The sequence below is a fragment of the Hyaena hyaena genome, unplaced genomic scaffold (genome assembly GCF_003009895.1).
Source record: "Hyaena hyaena isolate Hyena2069 unplaced genomic scaffold, ASM300989v1 scaffold_406, whole genome shotgun sequence".
Taxonomy (NCBI): domain Eukaryota; kingdom Metazoa; phylum Chordata; class Mammalia; order Carnivora; family Hyaenidae; genus Hyaena; species Hyaena hyaena.
Window position 1 is genome coordinate 760,506 of NW_024081038.1, and position 26,500 is coordinate 787,005.

The window sequence follows — 26,500 nt, forward strand, 5'->3', positions numbered from 1 at the left end:
GCAGCTCAGCGCTGGCTCCAGCAACAATAGAGCTATATAAATGCACCAGTCTGGTGGCTGACGGGACAAATGGAGCTGGGGCAGGGCGCCAGGACTAGGGTGAGGTGAGGTGAGGTACCTGAGATGAAAAACTGGAGGAGGCACTCACTATCAGGGTCTTGCCAGTGTCTGCGGAGGCAGAAAGACCAAGACTAGTGATCAAGCATGAAGGACAAGACCCAAGTGTCTGAGGTTTGCGGTCTCTGTGTTCTCTGTGATAGAATGCCCAGAACAGAGCCAGGGAGGCCAGGAGACAGAGCTAGGTTTAGAAGATGCGTCATGAAACTCTTCCCTGGGAGCGCCCTATCTCCAGCCATTAGGTCAGGAGGCAAGGCTGCTTGGGGTTTCTGAGATAGTCCTTTGGGAGGTGTGTGGGGTATGGGAGAAAGAGGAGACAGGACTCTTTAGAGTGGAACCAAGATAAGACTTGGGCCACTGGGAGGTCACGGGATTCAGGCTTTCTGATGTACGAAAAAAGAGCCTTGGACAGCCTGGTCTTGGCTTCTCACATGAGCCTGAAGTGTACCGGGAACAAAAGTGAAAGAATGATCCCTGAACCCTTCAAATGGGCCCACCAGCATGAGCTGTGGGGGGCTATGGGAAACTACAGCTGGGTGAGAGAAGCCAAAGTTGAGAGTGGCTCATGAGAAGAGGTACCAGTAGCAAGGCACTGACCTCAGGAGGTGAGGAAGAGAGTCACCCAGTGACGCCCCAGGGCCCTTCTGCCACAGGACAGGAGCCTGGCATCACACCATTCCCAGGGATAAGGGGTGGGGCCAACTACCCCCAGGATCCAGCTCTCAAATGGGAATAGCAAAAGGGAGCAAAGGCAAGGTACTCCCAGGGACCCCAGGGAAGAATAAAGCAAGATGGATGTTCAGCTTTCCAACCCAGCTCACAGAGGTTTATTCAGAATGGAGTGACAAGATCCTGCTTGGCTCTTGTTGCGCTTGAAGATGAAGGCCCAGCTGGGCCATCTTCCCTAGGAACCCAGTGCTGAGGGCCCACGTTTACCCTCCCACTTCCTTCAAAACTCCTAAGGCCAGAGCTGGGGCCTACTTGGAACCTCTTTTTAGAACCCACACTTGCCTGGGCCTTGCCCTCTTCTCTTCCCACTCACCACCACCCCTGTTACAAGGCCCAGGTGTTACGAGGCCCAGCCAGGACCCAAGGATGCTGACAGAGGGACACTCCCTGGGCTGGGAATCCCCTGGCCGCTTCAAGGGAACGCTGATGACAGGGAGTCTTAACTGTCATAGTCCCTCTGTTACACACAGACGTACACACTCTCTCACTCAGACTTTCAGGGAAGGAAGTGAGTGATGTGGCAGGGCAGCCTTTGGCACGTGTCACCACTTCCAGGCTGAAGGGTCTGCTCACATAAGGGGCCTTCAATCACTGCTGCCAACAGCAGTCCCCGTGGCCCCACTACATATGGATAGGCTCTGTTCTTGGCTGAGTACAGCCCAGCTTAGGGGCAGGTTACCCAAGCTGCTGCTGTTTCTGGTTGTCCCCAAACACATCCTCAATGGAGGCCCCAGGGCTTCCCTCACTAGAGAAGTCGCAAGGTTCCACTTGCCTCAACCAGTCTATGGGTCCTGGACAAGGGAAGACAGAGTCAGACACAATACCAATCCCAGGCCCAGACAGGGAAGAGGGAAGACACCTCACCCTTCAGTGCACATCTGTGGCATTAGGCAAAGCCCATGAGCTCTCCCACAATGAGCGAACTAGGCTGGAGCCCCACAGAAGGAAGGAAAGATGGCGGTGGGGTCAGCTGAGGCTTCAGCCAGAGAAGGCTCCTTTAAACCAAAAATGTGTGGCTCTGCTCCCACCCTGCTCAAGCAAGGAGGGTAAGGCCTGGAGGAGTTGGGGCAATTCCTATGCTCCACAATAAAAAAGGTTTTTAAATATATTCATCAAAATAGTTTTCTTTTAAAAAGCCCCCACTGCTGACAGCCCCACTGGCTGGTTCTCCATCATCTCCCTCCCCAGCCCGGACACAGCCGGAGGGGTCCTGAGTGGCCCAAGTGCCCCTTTGAGTCTTTCCCACCCAGGAGGTCTTGGAGGGCAGGGAGGAGAGTGCCCTGAGGTCCATAGTGGGTGGATGCTCTTCTTCCTGACTACTCCAGGCCCAGGATGTAGTTGATGCCTTGCACCAGGCCAATGATGACAGGCTGCCAGGCTACCAAGTACCGAAGCCAATCCAGCAGTTGCCCGTACATGACGTGAGGCCTCTCCCAGCTGTCAGTGCGTTAAAGAGGCTATGTGTAAGAGCTGCTAAGGCTGGACTAGGGGATGGGTGAGAGGGTCTGCCCACACTTCCAGCTGCTCCACAGAAATGAGCCTACAATGAGAGGAAGCCCCAGCCAGCTTCTCCATGTTAGAAGGGTTGAACCCAGAGAATAGGAGAAGGAGAGGGAACCAGTGCAGAAGATGGGACAGACGTGGGAGAAGAGTAGAGAGGCGAAACTAAGCGAAGACCAACATGCAGAGAGGGGCTTTCCATGTAACACCTTCTTAAAGATGGGCCCATTGGTGTAAAAGTACACAGTTTGAGACTGTTGTAAGTGCATCTGTGCCAATGGCTGCAGGGAGGTGGGCAGTGGGATAAGGTAACCCTAAAGGTTCCTGTAATATCCACAGTGGAAGGTTTTCTAGGGCAAGGAAGGGGCTGAGTCTGGGACAGAGTTGGAAGAGAGGGTTATCCCAAGTTAGTCATGGGATAACCCTGGGCAGAGGCTCTAAGGAATCCCCACCCACCCTGAACACCATGAGGCCAAGCGGCCCCAGAGAGGAGTTCCACTCCTTTCACTTTATAACTAAATGATGGGCAAGACATCTAGAGAGGAAGTATGGGAATTCATCTCTGGGGGAAGCAGAGAATGAACATCATGACACTGTGGGGGAACCCACTACAAGAGCATTAGAAAGAGCAGCCAGGCCCAATCCTTGGGAACTAAGGGAAGTCCCAAGTGTCAGTTTCACTTAACTGTTCCTGAACTAGACCCTGGAATAACCAAACAAGAAACCTTACGAGGACAGGCCAGAGCCTCCTGTTCAGGGGCTATGGGAATGTGCTGTGTGGTAATGCAGTGGTCCCTGCCCAGCCCAGCCCGTGACCAGGGGACAGGGAACCCTGGCAGGGAGAGAGGGAGAGAAAGAAAGGGAAGAGAGTGAGAGTGAGTGAGCTGGAGAGAGAGAGAGAGAGAGAGAGAGAGAGAGAGAGAGAGAGCGAGCGAGAGAGCATGAGCGAGAGAGCACGCAGCCAGGGGAAGAGAGGAGAGAAAGCTGGGTCCCTGGATCCCAGGAGAAGTGAGGGGCAGGGGGTGGCAGAGTAGTAGCTGTCAATTTCCAACAGACAGGCGATGAGGAGGAAGAGGAAGGTGAGGGCAAAGTGGGGAGGTCCGATAGGGTACAGAATGTAGCTCAGAGAAGCAGTGGTCCCATGCTCAAAGTGGATGGGAACAAGGAGCCCCTCAGCCATCCCTGTATTCTGCAGGCCCTACAGAGGCACAGAGCCAGTCTCTAGCCCCACAAGTCACAGGTAAGGCATCACTCATTAGCTGTATAACTTTGAGTAGGTTATTCAACCTCTAAACCATTTCATTTGTAAAATGAGGAAGGTCATCAAGTTGCCAGAGAATCAAATGAGATAAATGAGCAAAGCATTTTGCTGAAGTGCCAGCCACACAGTAAGCAAACAGTAAGTGGGCTGCTACTGCCATCAATTTACTGTTGGGGGGTCTAGAACTATGATGAAAATCTGAGCTGCTAGTCCTGTCCCATGTTCCACCCCCTACTTCCCTAGACCATGAGCCAAGTGGAATGGTGGGTATGTACCAGGTTGGGGGCAGGAGGAAAGGCCACGGGAGGACACAAATGGAGAGTGCTGGCCAGCACTTTCTTCCCACTGCGCATGCCCGAGAAGAACCCAAACAAAGGATACGGGTTGCTGAACATCCTCTTGAGATCCACCTTCTCTTTGCAGTAGGGACATGTCTGCTTCTTTCCCACAATGCACCAGCCGCGGATGCAGAACTCGTGGAATCTGAGTACCACTGGTTAAGGGAAATGGTGGGCAGCCGGGATGGCAATGGAGCCCCGTGCCCATGCATTAGCTCTGGAGAAAGGTTCAAATCTTGGCTTCACCTCTTAGCTGTATAATCTTGGACGCATCCTTTCTCTTTGATCCTGTTTCCTCTTATGTGAAGAGAGGATAATGATCTGTATGTTACAGGGTTGTAATGGGGCAAAATGGAAAGAATACGTGGTACAGAATGGGCATTTAGTAAGCACATTATAAATACGGGGAGACTAGTGCAGCTTCAGGCTCCTTTCTGATCCAGCCAGGCTACACACACTGTTTACACAGGTGGCCCACAGCAGTGGGAAAGAGTGAGGGAGGCTGTGATTTCCACTCCTGGGTGTCAGCTTCTCTAGCAGAGACCACCACCCAAATGTCTGCCCTCTTGTGACTCACACTTTAATGTCTGGACAGTATGCCAGGGTCATACTCCCTGACTGGAATGCCATGTGGCAAGAGAGATGTGGCCCCGGGGCTCCAGACAGGATACACATGATTGCAAGACAGCCTATACGTGTTCTCGATGATGCCCTCTTCACTGACATCCACAAAGATCTGCTGCCCACACACGGCACACACACTGTCCGAGAGATGTTTCGTAGGCATGCCTGATTCGCTGTAGAACTGGGAAAGAAGAACAGAAGGAAAAGACAGGAAAGGTGTGAGAATTAGCCCAAGGAGGAAGGTACCACAGAGGACTCAGATCTTCTGAAGAGGAGGTAAAGTGCCAAGGGAAGGTCCCACAGCTAGAGAACATCTTTTATATGCCAAACTCCCCTCATCTTTTGCTAAGTGGATAGGGAGAAAGGGACACCAGGGACAGGCTGGGAAGTCAGATCTAATAGCACCTGAATACTGGGCTAGTCAGTATCAGACACAAGGCAATCGGGAGGTAGGAGGACTCAGGGCGGGTGATCTGGAGCGGTGTCAGGTAAGCCACTCTGGGGTCAGACTATGCTTCAATCAGAGATGGACAATGTCTCTTCTTTAAGACTGAGAACAGTCAACTACTTTTGGTGCAATGTTGGAATGGTGACAAGGGCATTCCCAGACACTGGTGGCAGCAGCAAAAGAGGCTTAATCCTTTTGGACAGCATTTGGCATGATGTCTCAAACTGCCATGCCCTTTAGCCCACTGATGTCACTTCAAGTAAGGTAAAGAAGTAAAAATATCAAAAAAGCCTCACGTATATAGATATTACTGTAAGTATTATTTATAATTAAAGAAGAGTTTTGCAATTCCTTAAAAAGTTAAACAGAATTACCACTTAAACAGTAATTCCACTCTTACATGTATGTACCCCCCAAAAATGAAAAGACTAAACACACACTTGTAAGCCAACACTCAAGGCAGCGTTATTCACAATAGCCAAAAGGGGGAAACCATTCAAGTGTCCATCGAAAAATGAATGGATAAAACAAAATGTGGTGTATGCACAATACGGAATATTATTCAGAAGTCATAAAAATAATGAAGTTTTGATCCATCCTACAATAGGCATGAACCTTGAAAACACCCTAAGTGAAATGTCAGACACCAAAGGACGAATATTATGATTCCATATATATGATAAAATATCTAGAACAGGCAAATTCAGAGAGACAGAATGCATGTTAGAGGTGGACAGGGGCTGGGGGAAGGGAATTGGGAGTTATTGCTTAATGGGCACTGAATTTCTGTTTGGGGTGATGAAAAATTTTGGAAATAGTGGTGATAGTTGCACAACACTGTGGATGTAATTAATGCACTGAACTGTACACTTAAAAATAGCTAAAATAGTGAATTTTAAGTTACATATATTTTACCACCATAAATAATACCATAACATAATAAAAACAAGCAAAGAAATGGAAGTAACCATGCATGATTCAGAATAGGAGAATGCCTAAATAAATTTAGTACACACTCAAGGGACTGACTGAACAGGCAGCGAGTCAACTGAAGCCTGAACTAAAGTTCATTAGTGTTCAGTATATTCACATTGTGCAACAAATCTCCAGAACTTTTAAACATTTGCAAGACTCTGTAATGGACTATGAAAAAGCCTTTGGGGTTTATTACATTCATCTGGACCTATAAGGTTGATTTACTACACCTAGCCATTTGTATGTCCTTGAGTTCACTCTCTTTTTCTTCTGTTTCCAAACAACTGTCTTCTGAAAAAGTCAAAGCCCTGAGGCTGGGTGAGAGAGGAGAGGGTGACACCAGGTGCCTGCCAGAACTTGCGCTCAACATGGAGGCTTCCTCACTCCAAGCTGCTCTCCTGAGGAGTAGCCTCTGTCAGCCATCAGGCCTGCTATTCGAACCCAAGAATCCTCAAGGGTAGAAAGCAGAGATAACGCACTGCCCCTAAGAGTCCATGAATATAGAGCTTTCTGTCTTCACTCCCAGCTCACTCTCTTGTAAAACTTTCTGATGTAGCTCAAGGTGAGTACACTTATTATCACAGACTATCAGAGCAGCCCAAACACTGGGGAAACCAAAGCCCAGAAGAGGTAAGAAACAAGAGGGTACTAGAACCCAGACCCTCTGACTCTTACCAAGTTCCATCCAAGGTGTCCCATAACATCTGCAGAATATTAGCTGCAGAATGATCAGCTACTTAGCTTGCTGAAGGCTAGTTATCCGAATGGTTCCAATTTTTTTATCGAGAGTACAAAAGGCAGTGGAAAAGGATAAGCTAGAGTCAGAAGGCAGGACCAAACCTGTAGGAATCCATGAACTGCACAACTCTCAAAAGCTGGAATCTCAGAATGTTAGTGTTGGGGGGCACTTTTGAGAAACACTTCCCCAAAGCTTCACAGGTTGATGTCTCTGAAATGTGTTCTGGCTTAGAATTTCTAGGCACATCAACTAAACAGAGAGATGAGAGACCAAGAGGTCTGGGTTCAGCTTGGCACTGAGTCCTTGTACAATTACTTAGCATAGGAATGTGGCCATTCACTCTGGCCCACAGCATAGGCAATAAGAGAACTAAGAATGCTACAACTCAGGAGATGGTTTAGAGCTCTGAGGAAGAGCTTAACCTCAAATCACCCCAGAGTTCTGCCCCTAGGACACTGGGGCCAAGAATGCAGGATCAGGGTGCCTGCGTGGCTCAGTCAGTTAAGCGTCCGACCTACTCCTGGTTTCAGCTTAGGTCATGATCTCACAGTTTTGTGGGTTCAGGCCCACATTAGGCTCTGTGCTGGCAGTGTGGAGCCTGGTTGGGATTCTCTTTCCCTCTCTGTCTGCCCCTTCTGTGTTGACACTGGCACTGTCTCTTTTTCTCTATCAAAAAAAAAAAGGATGAAGGATCAAAGGGAACTTGGATGTGGTGAAGACAGAAAGAGGGAAGGTCAGGAAAGTACCTGTCTTAGACCTCTCATTTCTGGAGTTCTTCCCATAAGGCTAATGTGGCAACAGGCAGGCAGGGTCAAATCCTAGTGTTTCAACAAAGCCATGAGGTAAGCTGTCAAACCAGGAAGTCCCAGCACGCTCATGGCCCACAGAGACCACACAGGAGAATGTATCACGAGGCACTGAAGTGGAGCTGGGTAAAATTCAGGGAGGCAGATTTTAGTTTAACCTCAAGAGTCTGATCCTTTGGTAGATCACGCTGAAGGGAACCAATGGTTTATTAGGGTTAGACAGACCTAACTGCAGTATTCTGTCACTTACTATCTTAATGAACTTGAGCAAGCCATCCAAACCCTTCCCTCCTTCCATCAAAATATACTGGGTACCTACTAAAGTATCAGCCACTGGACCATTATATCCTGGAGATATAATGCTGGAAGAACACAGACCTGGCCTCTGGCCTCTGTCCTCATGGAACCTACAACAATGAGAATGACATTTAAAAAATAAATACCGGGATACCTGGTTGGCTCAGTCAGTTAAGTGGCGGATTCCTGATTTCAGGTCAGGTCATGATCTTGCGATTTGTGGGTTCAAGCCTCGCATCAGGCTTCACGCTGACAGTGCAGAGCCTGCTTGAGATTCTCTCCCTCCCTCTCTCTCTCTGTCCCACCCCGCGTGCTATCTCTCTCAAAATAAGTAAACTTAAAAATTTTTTAAATAAATATTTATAGAAAACAAGAATTATTAAGTAGGCTAAAACAAGAATTAAAAAGGCAGTAAAGGGATAAGAAAGAGGTTCCTAACTAGCCCTAGGTCATGTGAGGAGGCTTCTGTGAAGGAGTGACATTTAAGGCTGAGAGGTAATGGGTGGTGGGCATTAGGAGGAAGAAAGGCAGAAGAGGGAAGAGGCCTTGAGGCGGAAAGGAGCCCAGTACACTTGAGAAACTAAAACGAACCCAATGCGGCTAGAGTTGTGAGAAAGAGGAAAACTGTGACACCTTCTTGGCCACCTGAAGAACTCTGGACTTGAAATGGAAAGTCATGTAAAGCATCTGATCAGACTCAAAGTTTTAAGATTACTCTGTCTCCTGCGTGAAAAATGGAGGAGACCAACATGGATCCAGAGGCCAGCTAAGGGACAATGACAATTTTTTTAAATTTTTTAATGTTTTATTTATTTTTGAGAGACAGAAACAGTGTGAGTGGGGGGAGGGTCAGAGAGAGAGGGAGACACAGAATCCGAAGCAGGCTCCAGGCTCCGAGCTGTCAGCACAGAGCCTGACACGGGGCTCGAACCCATGAATTGCAAGATCATGACCCGAGCCGAAGTTGGACACTCAACCGACTGAGCCACCCAGGCGCCCCAACAATGACAATTCTTTAAAAGCAACGGATGCTGGAGACCTGTGCTAAGGTGACGGTCTGGGCTAATTTGACGGCAGTAAAAATTGAGAGTGGACACACTGGTGACGCCAAAAAGATAGCAGAAGACTAAAGATACAATACTGAGAAAAGTGCTGGATTAGAGGTACAGAAAGGTGTTGAAAGAGAAAAGGGGAATGCCTAGGTCAAGTGCAGAGATGCCTTAGGTATGAGCTCAGGAGAACAGTGACATTCCAGGGGAGGACAAGCTACAGAGGACACTCAAGGAAAAGCAGGATAGGGATGCATCACAAAAGCCAAGGAGAAAAGATCCTTTTAAGAAGGAAAGAGTGGTTCATAGCAGCACTCTCAACAATAGCCAAAACATGGAAAGAGCCTAAGTGTCCATCAGCGGACGAATGGATCAAGAAGATGTGGTTTATCTATATGATGGAATACTACATGGCAATGAGAAACAATGAAATCTGGCCATGTGTAGCAACATGGATGGACCTTGAGGGTGTTATGCTGAGCAAAATAAGTCAGGCAGAGAAGGACAAATATCATATGTTTGCACGTATAGGAGGATTAGGAGGAACTTAATGGAGGACCATGGGGGAGAAGGGGGGAAATGGTGGGGGAAAGGGAGAGAGGTAAACCATGAGAGACTCTTGAATGCTGACAAAAACTGAGGACTGATGGTTGTGGGGGGGAGGGGGGAGATGGGCATGGAGAGGGGCACTTGTGGGGATGAGCACTGGGTGTTATATGGAAACCAAATTGACAATAAACTATTTGTAAAAAAAAGGAGGACAGAGTGGCTGAGTCAACTGTGCTGATGGGTGCTGAGGTCACAATTAGTGACACAAAGTCACTGGTGACCTGAATAAAAAGGCCATTTCAGAGGAAGGGTTTGAGCGGAGGCGAGATAAGAATGAACTAAGGAGTATGTGAAAAGCAATCAAAAGAAGACAGGAAATGGGTCAGTTGCTAGTGGAGAAAGTAGGTCAAAGAAAGGATGTTTTTGAAAAAGAACGTTTAAAAGGTTAATAGGAAGAGCCTAGCAGAGAAGGAGAAATTGAAGTCACGGGTGAGAAAGGAAGTTGATAGCAAAATGGGTCCCTGAGAAGGGAAGAGGGTATAGAATCCACAGTGTAGGCACAGCTGGCTTGTGATGGGAGAAAAGACTGTTTTCTCCACTGTAACTGGAGGGAAGGAGGAAAGATGGGTGCAGATACGTGAGAAAACCCAGCACAAAGCTTGCACGTAGCAAGGGCTCAAGAAATGAATAGGAGCTGGATACCACACCAGTGAATATCAAAGAATGTGTGCGCTCTGAAAGCTCTGTGAGCGCTTCCAGTCTGACTGCTTCTTGACAGGTGAGGAGACTGATGGGCATGGAGGAGGAGAGCCTTGCCTGAAGTCAGAGAGAGCTGGGGGTAGAGCTGAGCTGGTGCCTGGTCAGTTCAAACTTGTTGAAAAACTGAATAAAATATCCATTTCTCAGTGTTACAGAAGAGATTCCATGTGACAGAGTGGTCTGAGAGGACTTCAGACAATAGATGGCATCCAAGAGAAAACTGGTGTATGCTGGTGATTTAGGATTTGTTCGTTCTGTGTCTTGATCTGTGGGTTGGGTAATGAAGATACAAAGACAAATTCTATAGGGTCTCTCTGCTCCAGGTGATTACATATATAAAATAAGTAGCTTTCTAGCAAGCACTAGTATACAGTAGATGCACTGGATAAATGATAGCTACCATCATCATCCTCTATTACATGCCACGGGCTAAGTTACTCTGCAAAATGCTTTACATTAACCTGTTTGTTCCTTACAATTCTTTATGTCTAGTAATACGATTACATCTGAGAAAACAAGATCAGAGAGGTAAAAGTAACTTGCTCAAGAGTACATAGCTAATTAAAAGTGGATTAGAATTTGAAACCAGGTCTGGCTCTAACCCCCTAGCTCTTTCCACTACTTCAGAAGGACAGATGAATGGGCAGCTAGCTAGTCCTGTCCTAATGAATGTTGTCTGGGGCACAGGAACTTCTTGAGAACAAAGAAAGTGTGAAGCAGGACTCATGGCCTAATGGAGCAGAAATAATGTGCCACTCAAAAACAGACACATAGACCAATGGAACAGAATTGAGAACTCAGAAGTGGACCCAAAAGTATACAGCCAACTGATCTTTGACAAAGCAGGAAAGAATATCCAATGGAAAAAAGACAGCCTTTTTAACAGATGGTGTTGGGAGAACTGGACAGCAACATGCAGAAGAATGAAACTAGATCATTTTCTCACACCATGCACAAAAATAAACTCAAAATGGATAAAGGACCTGAACGTGAGACAGGAAACTATCAACACCCTAGAGGAGAAAGCAGGAAACAACCTCCTTGACCTCCACCGCAGCAACTTCTTACTTGACACATCCCCAAAAGCAAGGGAATCAAGAGCAAAAATAAATTGTTGGGACCTCATCAAGATTAAAAGCTTCTGCACAGCCAAGGAAACAACCCAGAAAATTAATAGGCAACCAACGGAATGGGAAAAGATAGTTGCAAATGACATATCAGATAAAGGGTTAATATCCAGAATCTATAAGGAACTCACCAAACTACACGCCCGAAAAACAAACAACCCAGTGAAGAAATGGGCAGAAGATATGAACAGACACTTCTCCAAAGAGGACATCCAGATGGCCAACAGACACATGAAACGATGCTCAGCATCACTCCTCATCAGGGAAATACAAATCAAAACCACACTGAGATACCACCTCACGCCAGAGTGGCTAAAATGAACAAATCAGAGAACTCTAGATGCTGGCGAGGATGTGGAGAAACGGGCACCCTCCTACACTGTTGGTGGGAATGTAAACTGGTACAGCCCCTCTGGAAAACAGTGTGGAGGTTCCTCAGGAAACTAACAATAGAACTCCCCTATGACCCAGCAATAGCACTGCTAGGAATTTACCCAAGGGATACAGAAATGCTGAGGCATAGGAGCACATGTACCCCAATGTTCATAGCAGCACTCTCCATGATAGCTAAAACATGGAAAGAGCCTAAGTGTCCATCAACAGATGAATGGATCAAGAAGATGTGGTTTATCTATACCATGGAATACTACATGGCAATGAGAAACAATGAAATCTGGCCATGTGTAGCTACATGGATGGACCTTGAGGGTGTATGCTGAGCGAAATAAGTCAGGCAGAGAAGGACAAATATCATATGTGTGCACGTATAGGAGGACTAGGAGGAACTTAACAGAGGACCAATCGGGAGAAGAAGGGGGGAAATGGTGGGGGAAAGGGAGAGAGGCAAACCATGAGAGACTCTTGAATGCTGACAAAAACTGAGGACTGATGGTTGTGGGGGGGATGGGCATGGAGGAGAGCACTTGTGGGGATGAGCACTGGGTGTTATGTGGAAACTAATTTGACAATAAACTATTTGTAAAAAAATAAAATAAAATAAAATAAATTTAAAAAAAAAAGAAATAATGTGCCACTAACCTGGCTGCCCAACAGTTCTCTCTTTCGAGCCAGAGAAAAACAGGCTTGCTTATTTCACAATGCTCCATTCTCTACCTCAACATGACTTTTGGGTATGAATGGAAACTATAATGACTGGTTATCACAAGCTTATGACTTCACAGTGACCAGCTGGGGGGGAGGGAAAAACCCCAAAAAAACAAACCAAAACAAAACAAAAAAAACACCATCCAAAGTTTCCTTGACACAGAGTTACTTTAGTTCATACCACAATTTCTCCATGTGAGGCAAAATAGCTGTTCTGCACTCAACAGAGTAGTATAGAATAGTAAAAAGGAATTGAGAATACATGTTAATACAATTGTAAACCTCATGGTTTCATTTCTAGGAAGCCTGAAATTAATTAAACACAGATCTTTGTAAGTCAAACCACTCTCAACGGGGACCAAAAGATGAGTCAGCATAGGTCCCGACCTGACAGGCAGAACAACCCCAAAGTCAACTATGACTCTCTGGGATTGAAGCTGTGATCACAGAATGTACCAAAGGCTATGAAAACAACTAACAACTGGGACTGGGAATGTGGCACAGACACACAATGGAATTTTTTATCTTGGTGGCTACACACACACATTTATTTAGTCTTTAAAAAACTGAGGTACACAATGGAGTATTATTCAGCCTGAAAAGGGGAGAAAACTCTGACACATGCAACAACATGGGTGAGCATTGAGGACATTATGCTATGTGAAATAAGCCATCACAAAGGTCAAATACTGCATGAATCCATTTACATGAGGTACACCTAGAGTGGTCAGATTTATAGAAGCAGGAAGTAAAATGGTTGTTGCCAGGGCCTGTGGGGAAGAGGGACTGTGGAGTTATTATTTAAAAGGGTACAGAGCTTCAGTTTTGCGAAACAAAGAGTTCTATAGATAGATGTAGTAATGGTTGCAAAACAATGTAAATGTAGTTAATGCCACTGAATTTTAGACTTAAAAATGATTAGATGGTAAATTTCATGTGTATTTTACCACAATTTAAAAAAAATGACTAGGGCTGCTACTTGGAAGTGAGCAGTGGTGGTGCTAGTAAAGCTGCACTTGGTCATACTTGGCACACTGTAAATGGTTGACAAATAACTGTTTCTTGAATAAATGAAAGAATGAATTGGCTAACAAATGCGTGGAAGGCCAGAATTTCCTAGCTTTCTCAAACTGCCTTCCTCAAACCATTGATCAAGTTCTGGCTTCAAGGCCAGGGATATTCTTGAAATTCAGGTTGCTGTGGCTCAGGGGGCTAGGTGTTCCTAAACAGACCACGGCCCACTTGACTAAAGACTGGGGCAGAAATAGGAGAGTCCTGGAATTCTCAGGGTGAAAAGAACTGTAAAGGTAGTGTAGTCTATCGCTTTATCCCACGTTGGAGTTGGGAGTCCCTTCTGCCATATCCCTGCCTAGTCTAATCTGTTGGCATCATGAGCCCTAGCAAAAAACCTGCCACTAAGTCTCTACAACATTTGCTATGGGGAAATTATGAATGAGAGAACTCTGGTGACTCATCCAGTACTGTCACAAGCCATGCTAGTCTTCCTATGACCCGCTCCCTGCCCCCAGAGATGGGGGCCTAGGGAAATTTAAACTGTTACTAATGTTGAGGTCAGCAAGGTCACATTCTGACAGGAATGTTGGACAGGAGCTAGACACAGTAGCTCCTCTGAAAGGAACAGGCAGTCTCAGTTATCAATTACCTAGGGAAGATGTGGATAGTCATAAAAGAAAGCAGGATTCAGAAGGTTGGCCTGAGGTATAGGCATATTTTCGTCAGAACACAGGCTCTAGGGATAGCCACTTGGAGGATAGTGGTTGTCTAGATGTAGATTCTAGCTGGTGGGTGCTAAGAGGGCACCTGATACACAGAGGTAGGCTGAGAGTTGGATGCGGCAGGGTCTGAAAGCCTGGGAAAGCAGGTTCCCTGCTACGTCAGATTAACGTCATTCAAACTCATGTCTATCTTCCTGCTATCAACCCCAACCTTTTAATAAAGTTTAATGTCACTGTTTGATCCTTATGTTCTTGTGCTATTAGAGGTACTGAGAGACATGTGGGTTTATGAGGCAAGAGCTGGTGCCTGAGGCACTCTCCACCCTAGTGAGAAATTCTCCCACCAGGTCTCTTGGTGAAGCTGCCCCTCACATCACTTCCCACTTCATCTAGTTAACACCTACACATTAGCTCAATAGTCACTTCTTCAAGGAGGCCATCTCTGAGCCCTGAGACTAGGTCAAATGTCACTACTGCATTTGTTCACAACATTATGAACCTTTCCTTCATAGTATTTATTGAAGTTATAATTTTATATTGTGTGTTTAATCTTTTAATACCCATCTCTGTCACTAGGGTATAAATTCCATTTGGGCAAGGACCATGTATACCTTTGTAATTCCAGCTTATAGAAGTCCAGTGCCGGGGCGCCTGGGTGGCTCAGTCAGTTAAGCATCTGACTTCAGCTCAGGTCATGATCTCATGTTTCATGGGTTTGAGCCCCGCATCAGGCTCTGTGCTGACAGCTAGCTCAGAGCCTGGAGCCTGTTTCAGTCTGTGACTCCCTCTCTCTCTGACCCTCCCCTGCTCACACTGTCTCTCTCTCTCCTAGAAATAAATAAAACATTAAAAAAAAAATAAAAAAATAAAAAAAAAAAAGAAATAAATCAAACATTAAAAAAAAAAAAAAAGTGTGTCTCCCTCTCTCTCTGACCCTCCCCTGTTCACGCTGTCTCTCTCTCTCAGAAATAAATCAAACATTAAAAAAAAAAAAAAAAGTCCAGTGCCCGGGCATATAGGAAGCATTAAATAAATATCTATTAAAAGAATGTTAACTTCCTGAATGATAAAGTGCTTCTTTCCTAAAATGGTTCTAAAGTTAAAAATTCCAGGGTACAACTGAGATCTGACTTTCCAAATTTTAAGGAAGGAATCTCCATTCCATACTATTTATATCTTGAAAGATTTTTTTTTTATGGTTTATCTCTTCCATCAAACAAGTGATACTATCCTGAACTCTCTGGAGGTGGCAGGAGGCAGTATAATGGGTGGCTCAATCAGTTAAGATCTGTTCCTGATTTCAGCTCAGGTCATGATCTCATGGTTTGTGAGATCAAGCCCCAGTGTTGGAGTCTGCAAGGACAGTGCAGGGCCTGCTTGGGATTCTCTTTCCCTCTCTCTTTGCCCCTCCCCCACGTGTGTGTGTGTGTGTGTGTGTGTGTGTGTGTGTGTGCGCGCGCGCGCGCGTTCTCTCTAAAAAAAAAAAGAAAAAACAAAGCCCATGTGAACTTACACCTATGGTAGACGCCATGTAGTCTGCACACATTTCTGCAAAGTCTCGCTCAAGGACTCCATAGTAGAGGCCATAGAAGAGGAGAGAAATGCCAAAGTCCATGGCATCTTCTGGTTTGATCCTGTAAGGGAAGCAGCACAGCTTATAAGGCCCGTCCTAAGCAACAACTGCTTTGGATAACGACCGTGGGGCACATAAGGCAGCAACTAAAGTTGTAGGCCTTAAGGGCTAAAACAAATATTGGTAAACTAAGATCAAATCCAGCCTGCTACCTGTTTTTATATGGCCTGTTGGCACCGTCTGAGCAAGCTAGCACTGTGAGCTACAAAGGTATTCCCTACTGCCCCTCTTCCCCACTCTGTTCCCAGTGCCTGTCTCCTCCAACTGGCAACCATGCCTTGCAGCTGCCTAGGGTCCACTCTGGTTGATACCTACATGTTGAGGACTCTACTGTTGGCAATCACTGGACACCAACTAGTGGAATTTCAGTCAGGAAGTTGGCAACTCACCAAGTTACCTCACCGCCAGCCAGCTGCCTAAGTTGAAATGACTGAGCAAGGGCACACCAGGATCTGGGCTGTCAATGGAGCACAGAGTGAAAATGATCCCAGTGGTCACACACCCCCTTGTAAGGCCTCTCCTTCTGAGAATGTCTCATCTGATGGCAAGTGGGCATGCCTACCATCTGAGACAGCCCATCCATCAAACAAGGTAGGGCAAGAGAAGAGTTTCCCCTCTTGTTATACTACATATTATCCTAGACTTTGTTTTTTGTCCACAAAGCCTAAAACATAATTTGGCCCTTTTCACAAAAAGTTTGCCATCCACAGCTTTAGAAATAAAGTTAGTCAGTTAGTAAATACATACATTCTAGTTACCATAAAATTCTAGGTTGTATCTATTAATATTCTATATCATGTCATCAAAGTTAAATTTTGGTCCAAGTCTACTTACTAAGAAGGACAATGATCTTGCCTGAATATTAGAAGGTTTGTTTTAATAATTCCAAGGACTAATAATTTGCAACCTTCAGTCTTTAAATGTTTATTATAGAAAACAACCTTTGTTAAAATATTTGTACCAGGAACTGTATATGTTCACTGAAAGTTATAAATTATATTTATCTTAAAAAGCTGTTTGTTCATGAATCATGTAATATTTAACCTACTAACTAGACATCATGATCTTATACCAATTAACCTGATTAGTAGCATAAAAATGGTCAAGCTTCTCAATTTTGTTTTCTTCCTGGTATAGTTTATGCAAATAAAAAGAACAATTAAAAGAACAGACATATTGGGACATATTGGGGCACCTGGGTGGCTCAGTCAGTTAAGCGTCCGACTTCGGCTCAGGTCATGATCCTGTGGTTTGTGAGTTCGGGCCCCACATCCGGCTCTGTACTCACAGAACCTGCTTCAAATTCTGTGTTCCCCTCTCTCTCTCTGCCCCTCCACCCACTCTTGCTCTCTCTCCCTCTCTCTCTCTCTCTCTCTCAAAAATAAACATTACAAAAATTTTTTTTTAGGGGCACCTGGGTGGCTTAGTCGGTTAAGCGTCCGACTTTCGCTTAGGTCATGATCTTGCGGTTAATGGGTTCGAGCCCTGCGTCGGGCTCTGTGCTGACTGCCAGCTCAGAACCTGGAGCCTGTTTAAGAGTCTGTGACTCCCTCTCTCTCTGATCCTCCCCTGCTCACACTGTCTCTCTCTCTCCCTCTCTCTCTCTCTCTCTCAGAAATAAATAAAACATTAAAAAAAAAAAATTTTTTTTAAAGAATAGCCATCTTTAGTACAATGCAGAATCTTGATTTTTATTTTTTTAACCACACAGATTAGGAAGATATCTAGAAATACCTTGGTTTTCTTTGATGGGACATGTTAGGCTCTATTCCAATGAATTCTTATAAATCTTTGTGGAGCCTGTTACTGCTTGCGGCCTGTACTACCCCTGGAAGAAAGAAGTCCATGGATATCTTCTCACTAAGTAAAGTAGGACTTACTCCTTTCAGTTTCAAAAAGACTTCTGGAGCACCAGGATGGCTCAGTCAGTTAAGCGTCCGACACTAGATTTTGGTTCTGGTCATCTCACGGTTCATGGGTTTGAGCCCCACTTGGGATCCTCTCCTTCTCCTTTTCTCTGCCCTCCCCAGCTCTCATTCACTCTCTAAGTAGATAAATAAACTTAAAAAAGAAAAAAAAAAAAAGACTCCCACATATAGTGTACCAGATTTGGGAAAGAATCCTAAATCTGTAACTTCAAGTGCACTGCCCTAGGCTTAGGATTCCTCACGATCGACAGCCCACAGTCCCATCACCTCAGCCATGAAACCACATTTCCACTTTCTTCTGCCCTTATTCACTGTACCCTACAGCCTCAGAATCCAGGATTTCATGGCTTCTGCCTCAACTGGGAGTGAGGGGGCCTGTACAGTGACATGAATCTTTTTGAAATCTCATGACAATATGAAGTAACAGCCAGAATCTGACTGCTGGTAATATATCCTTAGGAAGCAACAAAACAATGTTACCTGCACAAAACTGAAAAACACCCTAGCCGCCCAACAATGGAGTGGGAATTAAATGCCCACAGGTTAACTTTCTAAAAAGTTTTTTCCCTAGAAATCTGACAGAAGTGGAATGTCAGCTATGTTATAAAGCAGCAATATGATTAGTACACTACATCTGAACTGGGAGATTCTTAAAACTGGTGGGGGAAAGCTTTTGAACTAGGGTGGTTCCCACAACACATCTGTGTGGTCTCATTCCCTCACATTCCAGCCCTGGAACTACTATGAGGACTCCCGCGGACACTGCTCTGTTGTCCCCCCACCCCCACCCCTGTATACTTCTGGGTGAACTTACTGCCAGATGTGGCCAACTGTGTCACATGAGTTTGACTACCTAGTCCAGGGGTTGACAAAAAATGTTCTGTGTAAAGGGCTAGAGAGCATTTTAAGGTTTGTGACCCAAATAGTGCCTGCTACAAATATTAAACTCTATTATAGTTTTATTGCAAAAACAGCCATAGACAATGCATAAACAAATGAGTATGGCTGTGTTCTAGTAAAAACTTTCTTTACCTTAGAAAAAACAGGAGGTAGGCCAATTTGGCCCACAGGACAGTTTGCCAACTCCTGGTCTCCCTGAACATAAGACCACTCAGGTAGAGTGGACGTTGCAACAGATAGTACAAACACGGACAAGGAAAATGGCTCTGTTACAGTGATGGAGTAACAGTAACTGGCTATAATCATTATTATGCTTACTTTTTTTTATACTTTTCCACTAAAATATAGATTCTTGGAAAATATAACCAATGATTTGGGACTCTAACAACTCTGTATGTCCAGACATTCCTTTCCTTGGCCAGTTCAAATCAGGGAGGGCCTACCTTCTCTTATTCCCCAAAGCCCAAGTCTCCTATCCTGGGTATCATGTCCCTCTTGTTAAAATCCAGGACTTGCTCCAGGAAGAAAGGTACACCTTACCAGCCCCTCATCCCCAAACACAAGCAAAAACAAAAGCAAAGGATACTTACTTGAATAATAAATTGAGACCAAAGAGGGTAAACATGACAGCCATGTAGCCAACAATGCCCGTGGCATAGCTGATTTTATAGATCAACAGGAACCACTTATAAACCAACCTGGAGAAAGGAGAGAATATTAGCACAGCTGACACAGAAACTCTAGCCTAGGGGCCTCTGGATTACCAGAAACTCTTATTCACACATCAGTGGAAAAGAGCAGGTCCTTTGCTTGGACTTATTGATCAACTTCAGTTACTGTAATAGAGCTGGTCACTCCTTTAATTGCAGAAACACCTCCACAAACCAGGGAGCTAGCGCTATTTTCCTGGTCCCAGACCAAGGGAAGAAAAGAGAGCCTAAAAAGGAGGTTTTGGCCTCAAAGAGCACAGCTAACCTCAGACAGCTATGTCATCTCAAATTCAGACTGGCTGGATAAGGAAGTGAAAACTACTAACTACAACTATGCTCAGAAGGGAAGAGGTGGGGAAAGCTAGTTGTTCTCGTCAGGAAGGAGAATTCAAGGGAAGATGATTAAGAGGTAGAATCAGCTACAGGCTTTTCCAATTGGGCATGGTTAGCCTGAATACTGCTTTGCTCCTATCCAGAGGCCAATAATGAAATGGTGTCTAACGAATTTGCTTCTGAAATGATTTTTCTTTCTGAGGAAAAAGGGATTAGGAAGGAAGGATTCAAAGAATATGAATTGGATGTACGTGTGTTATGGTGGTGAGGGGTGTGGTGAAGTGGGGCCACACAATGCTACTGAAGGAGGAGCAGTGCACTCTAGAAGCTGACAAAAAGCAATGTGAAATCGGGTTGGTTGACCCCAGCCAGGTTCAGAGAGGAAAGATGTTCCCTGAAGGTGGCAGAGCCTTTTAAATGATATGGAGGCAGGTCCCTGATATCAGGAACAACTACTCTATCGGAGGTGGGAGCAAAAGAGCAACTTGCTTGAATAAGCAGCTCAAGCCTGCCTGGCTCCTGAGGCCAGGTTATTGCCAACTCTGTTGGGCCCCAGGGAGGAAGCTCAAGGTCCCTGCCCATGCCTCCCTGCTATGGCTAAGCAAGTGGTGATCAGTTCTCAGGCAACGGAAAGGCCCCAAACATTTTGCAGTGCCTGACCTCAAAACCCACACAAAGCTCCATTACCCAGGTTTTACACTAGTCAGATGGGAGTGAGATAGTGGAAAGGATGTGGAATTTTAGGTGGAATCTGGATTAAGTAAGTTTTATTAGCTGGGTAATCCCAGGGAAGTCAAATCATCAGTCTAAGAGAAGTTTATTTGTATTACAGAAGAAAACTATCATGCCTTCCTCAATGGACTGTATGGAGCCCATTTCCTGGTGTATATAATACATGCTCAATAACTGCTACATGAACAAACGTGGATGTTTATGAAAGTGCTTTGAAATTATAAAGCACTATCAAATGTTAGCTATCATCATAAAAAACTTCCCATGTTACAGACACATTTTCAGTCATTTTACTGACCACTTGATTCTGTTTGTTACTTAGTGATTCTTAAAGTGCTTTTTTACACTTTTCTTCATATCACCCTTTATAAGGAAGCAATTATTATCACATTTGTAAGGATAAAAAAATTCAAGGCTCAGAAAGGTGAAGCCAAATAGGTCATATAATTAACAACTGGCAGGGCTGGGATTTCCAATCCACATCCATCTGGCTCCAGAGCATCGATCTTCTATAACAGCCCTTAATGTAAACTACCATAGCCAGAGAGGAGCTTCTGGATCACCAACTTCACCTTGAAGATTAATTTTACCATGTAAAATGAAACTCACAAGGCCAAAGAAAGACCTATAGTAAAGCAGAACATAAAATGCATGGGAAAAAGAGTAACTTGCAATTTTGAAGACTTTGGTTCAGGAAGTTACAACTTTGAGGCTGGCTAGTTCCTCTGCTCGGCTCTCCTGGACCTGTACACACATCTCTCACAGCACTTACCAACTGCACTGAAAGAGCTGCTTTCTTGTCCATCTCCTCCATTAAACCGAGAATTCCTTGAGGGCAGGGACCATGTCTTATCCAGCTCTGTATCCCCAGCGCTCAGCACAGGGCCTGACACATAGCAGGTGCTTGTTGAATGAATGAATGAATGAGAAAATCTCTTTCTGTCAAGTACAGATATTAAATGACCTCACAAGCTGGTTGGGAGGATCAATCTAGAAATGCATTTGGATAAAATACAAAGAATAATACAAGCAGGGGCTGCTTTGTGACCCAAGAAGGAAGTATTATTTGTTGAAAAACTGTACATTTGCTGAGATTCATTCATTCAACAAAAATTCAGAGTAGGCTCCTATGTGCCAGACCCTGTGGTAGGGCCTGGATATAGAGTGACAAACAAAATACATGTGGTTCCTGATCTCATAGTTACAGTTTAGTGGGGGAGATAGACACTCAATATCTTGTGATAAATTCTATGATGGACAACTACAGGGCCTATAAAAGAATACAACAGAAAATCTAATTTAGAGATCAGAAAAGGGTTCACACACACAAAAAGAAAACATTTAAAATGAGACCACAACGATCACCAGAATTTGCTTACTTATTTTGGTTGCTTTTAATATAAATAGACCTTGATATAAACTCTAAGGTAAGCTACAGGGAAATATTTAATGATTTTTAATCTGTGAAGGGGGGATAGTTCTCCCAATCAGCTTGTTTTGGTGGGGCCCCATGCCAAGTAATCTTGGCAAACAAAAGTTACAAATTTTTCAGTCTAAACCACCCCAATCCCATGCATTCCAACCCATTAGCTTCAAGAAACCTAGCTCTTCCCCACTACCTAATCTCTCACCTTGGGGTTGTTTGTACTAGAGGTTTTCGGGTGGCTCGGAAGGTGACAAAAGCTGTGACAGCGGAGAACAAGATCCAGATCACTAGGAACCTCCACCAGTGCAGCTTCACTGTGAAATAGAGGGGAACAACCCACATCTGAAAGAGGGTCACCATCTGAAACACAAACACAAGCACTTCAGCTCTAGTCAGCTCCCTCTGTAGCTCGATCCACAAGTCCAGAATGTATCATATGTGTTCCATTTCAGCCTGATCCTCTCCGAGATTTCCAATTTTAGACAGAGGCACCTCTTAGTGATCTAACTTAGAAACCTAGGACCATGCCTGACACCTCCTTTTCATCCCTCACTTAACTGTTGTATATATTCTTTCCTGTTGTATATATTCTTGCCTTTCCAGGTGAGCCCTTGCTAGCCCTTGCCTGCCTCACTGTAAAGACCTCTTTGTTTAATCTCCCTGCATTCAGTGACTCCCTCTCCAATCTACCATTCCCAGGAATACTGGAATGGTATTCTAACTTAGAGTCTTCCTTCCTTCTTTTCTTTTCCTTTCTTTTCTTTTTAAGTAGGCTCTACACCCAGTGAGTGGCCCAGTGTGGTGCCTGAACTCACAACTCTGAGATCAAGACTGGAGCTGAGATCAAGAGTCAGACATTTACGTGACTGAGCCACCCAAGTGCCTCTTTAATATAAAGTCTTAAACGTGTCATTCCCTTGTGTACAACCCTCTAATGGTCCCCTACATATAGGGTAACACCAACATCCTTAGGCAGTCAAATCCCCCACTATCCCCACTACTACTCTGGATTGAACAAAGGCATAATCAGGAGTAAGTCTAGGCATCAGTGTAAAAGAAATGAAAAAATCTTGCCTTGCTTTGTAACTCTGAGGCTTAAAACTGTAAGGGTGTATAAAGCTACTCATCTCACATCACGAAAGAGAGAAAGAAAAAAAATGAAAGAAAAGGAAGAAGGAACGGAGAGAGGGAGCAATTTAGGGTTAGGATTAGGCCCTTTAAACCAGATGGCCCAATAGAAGCCCAAGAGATCTAGACTCTAGTTCTGTCTGCCTCCAACTCACTGGGTCATCCTAGGAAGGTTCTTCCTCCTTGAGGGAAAGGCTTGACTTGATTTTTCAAACCCCTTCAAGTTCTAACATGCTAAGGTTCTGTTAAGCAGCCTTGTTATCTCAGATTTCCTGGGAGAGCAAAGGCAGTATTCAATAAATAAATCAAGAATTTATTTTGCAGTTAATGGAAAGAGGAATGCAGAAATAAACATGACCCCTAGACCCTGTTCTCAAGGAGTTAACAGTCTAGCAGTAAGAGAAAAATATAAATCAAACCTTTGATGTAATGATTCTGCCAATCTTTAGATGATTTTTAGAAGTTCAAATAGAAGGACGCCTGTGTGGCTCAGTCGGCTGAATGTCCCAATTTCAGCTCAGGTCATGATCTCGTAGTTGGGGAATTCGAGCCCTGCATTGGGCTCTGTGCTGAAAGCTTGGGGCCTGCAGCGTGCTTCAGATTCTGTGTCTCTCTCTCTGTCCCTCCCCCACTTGTGCTCTGTCTCTCTCTCTCTCAAAAATAAACATTAAAAAAATGTGACATATTAACAATAATTAATGATTAATATTTTTAAAAATTTCAGATAGAAAGCATTAAAGAATGAATAAACAGGGGCATCTGGGTGGCTCAGTCAGTTAAGCATCTGACTTCAGCTTAAGTCATGATCTTGCCGTTCCCGAGTACGAGCCCTGCTTTGGACTCTGCTGACAGCTCAGAGCCTGGAGCCTAGAGCCTGCTTTGGATTCTGTGTCTCCCTCTCTCTCTACCCCTTTTGCATTTGCACTCTGTCTCTCTCTCACTCTTTCAAAAATAAACATTAAAAATTTTTTAAAAAAGAATGAAAACAAGGTAGAATAATATACTGAAATGACCAGAGATTTTAGAATTAGAGATCTAGATATGAATCTCAATACAACTATTTACTGTATTACCTTAGGCAAGTCACTTAACTCTGATAAGCCTCAGTTTTCTGAACTGTAAAATGGGATTAACAGCATCTACTCTCAAAAGATTGGATAGATTAAGTGAATTAATTCATGGAGATTACTTGGAACAAGGCCCGACAAGTAAGCATTTAATACAAGTAATGTAATAAATATAAGTATTCAAAATAATAGCTCTTATATAAAACAAGTAGAGTGCATAATTCATAGTAAGCATTCAGGAAATGAGAGGTCTTATTATGGCTTCATATAATCAAAACTGCATAAAGTCGACTGTCATCATAAGAGAGCAAAGATTGCAGTGTGGCAACCAAAATAATCAACATACTGAAAGTGGTAGGGTTATAATGAGATAGAGACAAAACAAACAAACAATAGAAAAGATGAATGAAACAAGAGCTGGTTGTTTGAAAAGATTAAACAAAATTGATAAACCTTTAGCCAGACACATCAAGAAAAAAAGAGGACCCAAATAAAATCAGAAACAAAAAAGGAAAAGTAAAAACTGACACCACAGAAATACAAAGAACTTAAAAGACCACTACAAAAAATTATATACCGAAAAAATTGGACAATCTAGAAAAACTGGATAAACTCCTAGAAACATACACTATTCCCAAATAGAAACTGGCAGAAAGAGAAAATCTGAGCAGGCCAATTACTAGTAATGAAATTGAATCAGTAATCAAAAAACCTCCCATAAAACAAAAGCCCAGGACCAGATGGATCCACAGGTGAATTCTGCCATTTAAAGATGAGTTAATACCTATCCTCCTCAAACTATCTGAAAGAAAAGGAAGGAAAGCTTCCCAACACATTCTATGAGGCCAGCATTACCTTGATACCAAAACCATACAAAGGTGCTACAAAACCAGCCAAACATAAAAAACCCACCAACCAACCAAACAAACAAACAAAAAAACACCTATAGGCCAATATCCTGAATGCACACAGATGTAAAAACTCTCAACAAACTATTAGCAACCACATTCAACAACGATTAAAAGGACAGTGCACCATGATCCGATGGGGCTTATTCTGGGGATACAAGGATGGTTCAATATTCACAAATCATATATTCCACATTAACAAAATAAAAGACAAAAACCATACATCTCAATAGATGCAGAAAAAGCATCTGACATAAATCAATATCCATTCATGATAGAAACTCAACAAAGTGGGGATAGAGAAAACATACCTCAACATAATAAAGACCATATACGACAAACCCACAGCCAACATCATACTCATTGGTGAAAAACTAAAAGCTTTCTCTCTAAGATCAGGAACACGACAAGAATATCCACTCTTGTCACTTTTATTCAATGTCAGTTTTCTATGTACGCTATCATGTCATCTGCAAATAGTGCTGGTTTATGCTATCATGTCATCTGCAAATAGTGCTGGTTTAACTTCTTCCTTACCAATCTAGATGCCTTCTATTTCTTTTTCTTGTCTGATAGATATGGCTAGGCCTTCCAGTACTGAATAAAATAAAATAAAATATTTTGTATTGAATAAAATTTAATACTGTTAAAATGTCCATATTACCCAAAGCAATCTACAGATTCAATGTAATCCATAACAAAACACCATTTTTCACAAAACAAGAATACTAGAATTTGTATAGAATTGCTAAGACATCAAATAGCCAAAGCAATCTTGAGAAAGAAAAACAAAGCTGGAGGCTTCATAACCCCAGGCTTTAAGATATACTACAAACCTACAGTAATCAAAACAGTATGTTATTGGCACAAAAACAAATACATAAATTGTTCCAATTTCAGTATATGTTTTCCTGAAGTAAGCACAGCAGACACATAAATCAATAGAACAGAACAAAGAGTACAGAAATAAACCCATGCTTATATGGACAGTTAACCTATGTCAAAGGAGGCAAGAATATACAATGGAGTAAAGACAGTCTCTTCAATAACTGGTGCTGGGTATCCAAAGGATACAGGTGTGCGGTTTCAAAGGGGCACATGCACCCCAATGTTTATAGCAGCATTATTGACAATAGCCAAAGTATAGAAAAAGCCCAAATGTCCATCAACAGATGACTGGATAAAGAAAATGTGGTATATATATATACACATACACACACAGTGGAGTACTATTCAGCAATCAAAAAGAATAAAATCTTGCCATTTGCAACAACATGGATGGAACTAGAGTGTATTATGCTAAATGAAATTAGTCACAGAAAGACAAATATCATGTAACTTCACTCATGTGGAACTTAAGATAGAAAACAGATGAACATAAGAGAAACAAAAATAATATAAAAACAGAGCGGGACAAAACATAAGAGACTCTTAAATATAGAGAACAGACTGAGGGTTGCTGGAGGGGTTGTGTGGGAGTGGGGGCGTAAGCTAAATAGATAAGGGCATTAAGGAAGACACTTGTCGGGATGAGCACTGGGTGGTACAGGTAGGGGATGAATCACTGGATTCTACTC

At 43.8% G+C, this 26,500-nt stretch overlaps 1 protein-coding gene across 1 annotated transcript in view; it reads right to left on the reverse strand.

Annotated features, from left to right (window-relative positions):
* Positions 1-911: 911 nt before the first annotated feature.
* RNF121 (ring finger protein 121) overlaps positions 912-26,500 on the reverse strand; it is a 76,008-nt gene continuing 50,419 nt past the window's right edge. The window contains exons 4-9 of the mRNA XM_039252029.1: positions 22,026-22,180; positions 19,210-19,317; positions 15,672-15,792; positions 4,617-4,750; positions 3,989-4,090; positions 912-2,283 (exon numbers count right to left, since the gene is read on the reverse strand). Of these exons, the coding sequence (XP_039107960.1) occupies positions 2,163-2,283; positions 3,989-4,090; positions 4,617-4,750; positions 15,672-15,792; positions 19,210-19,317; positions 22,026-22,180 (741 nt within the window). The 3' untranslated portion in view covers positions 912-2,162. The remainder of the gene's footprint in view (positions 2,284-3,988; positions 4,091-4,616; positions 4,751-15,671; positions 15,793-19,209; positions 19,318-22,025; positions 22,181-26,500) is intronic.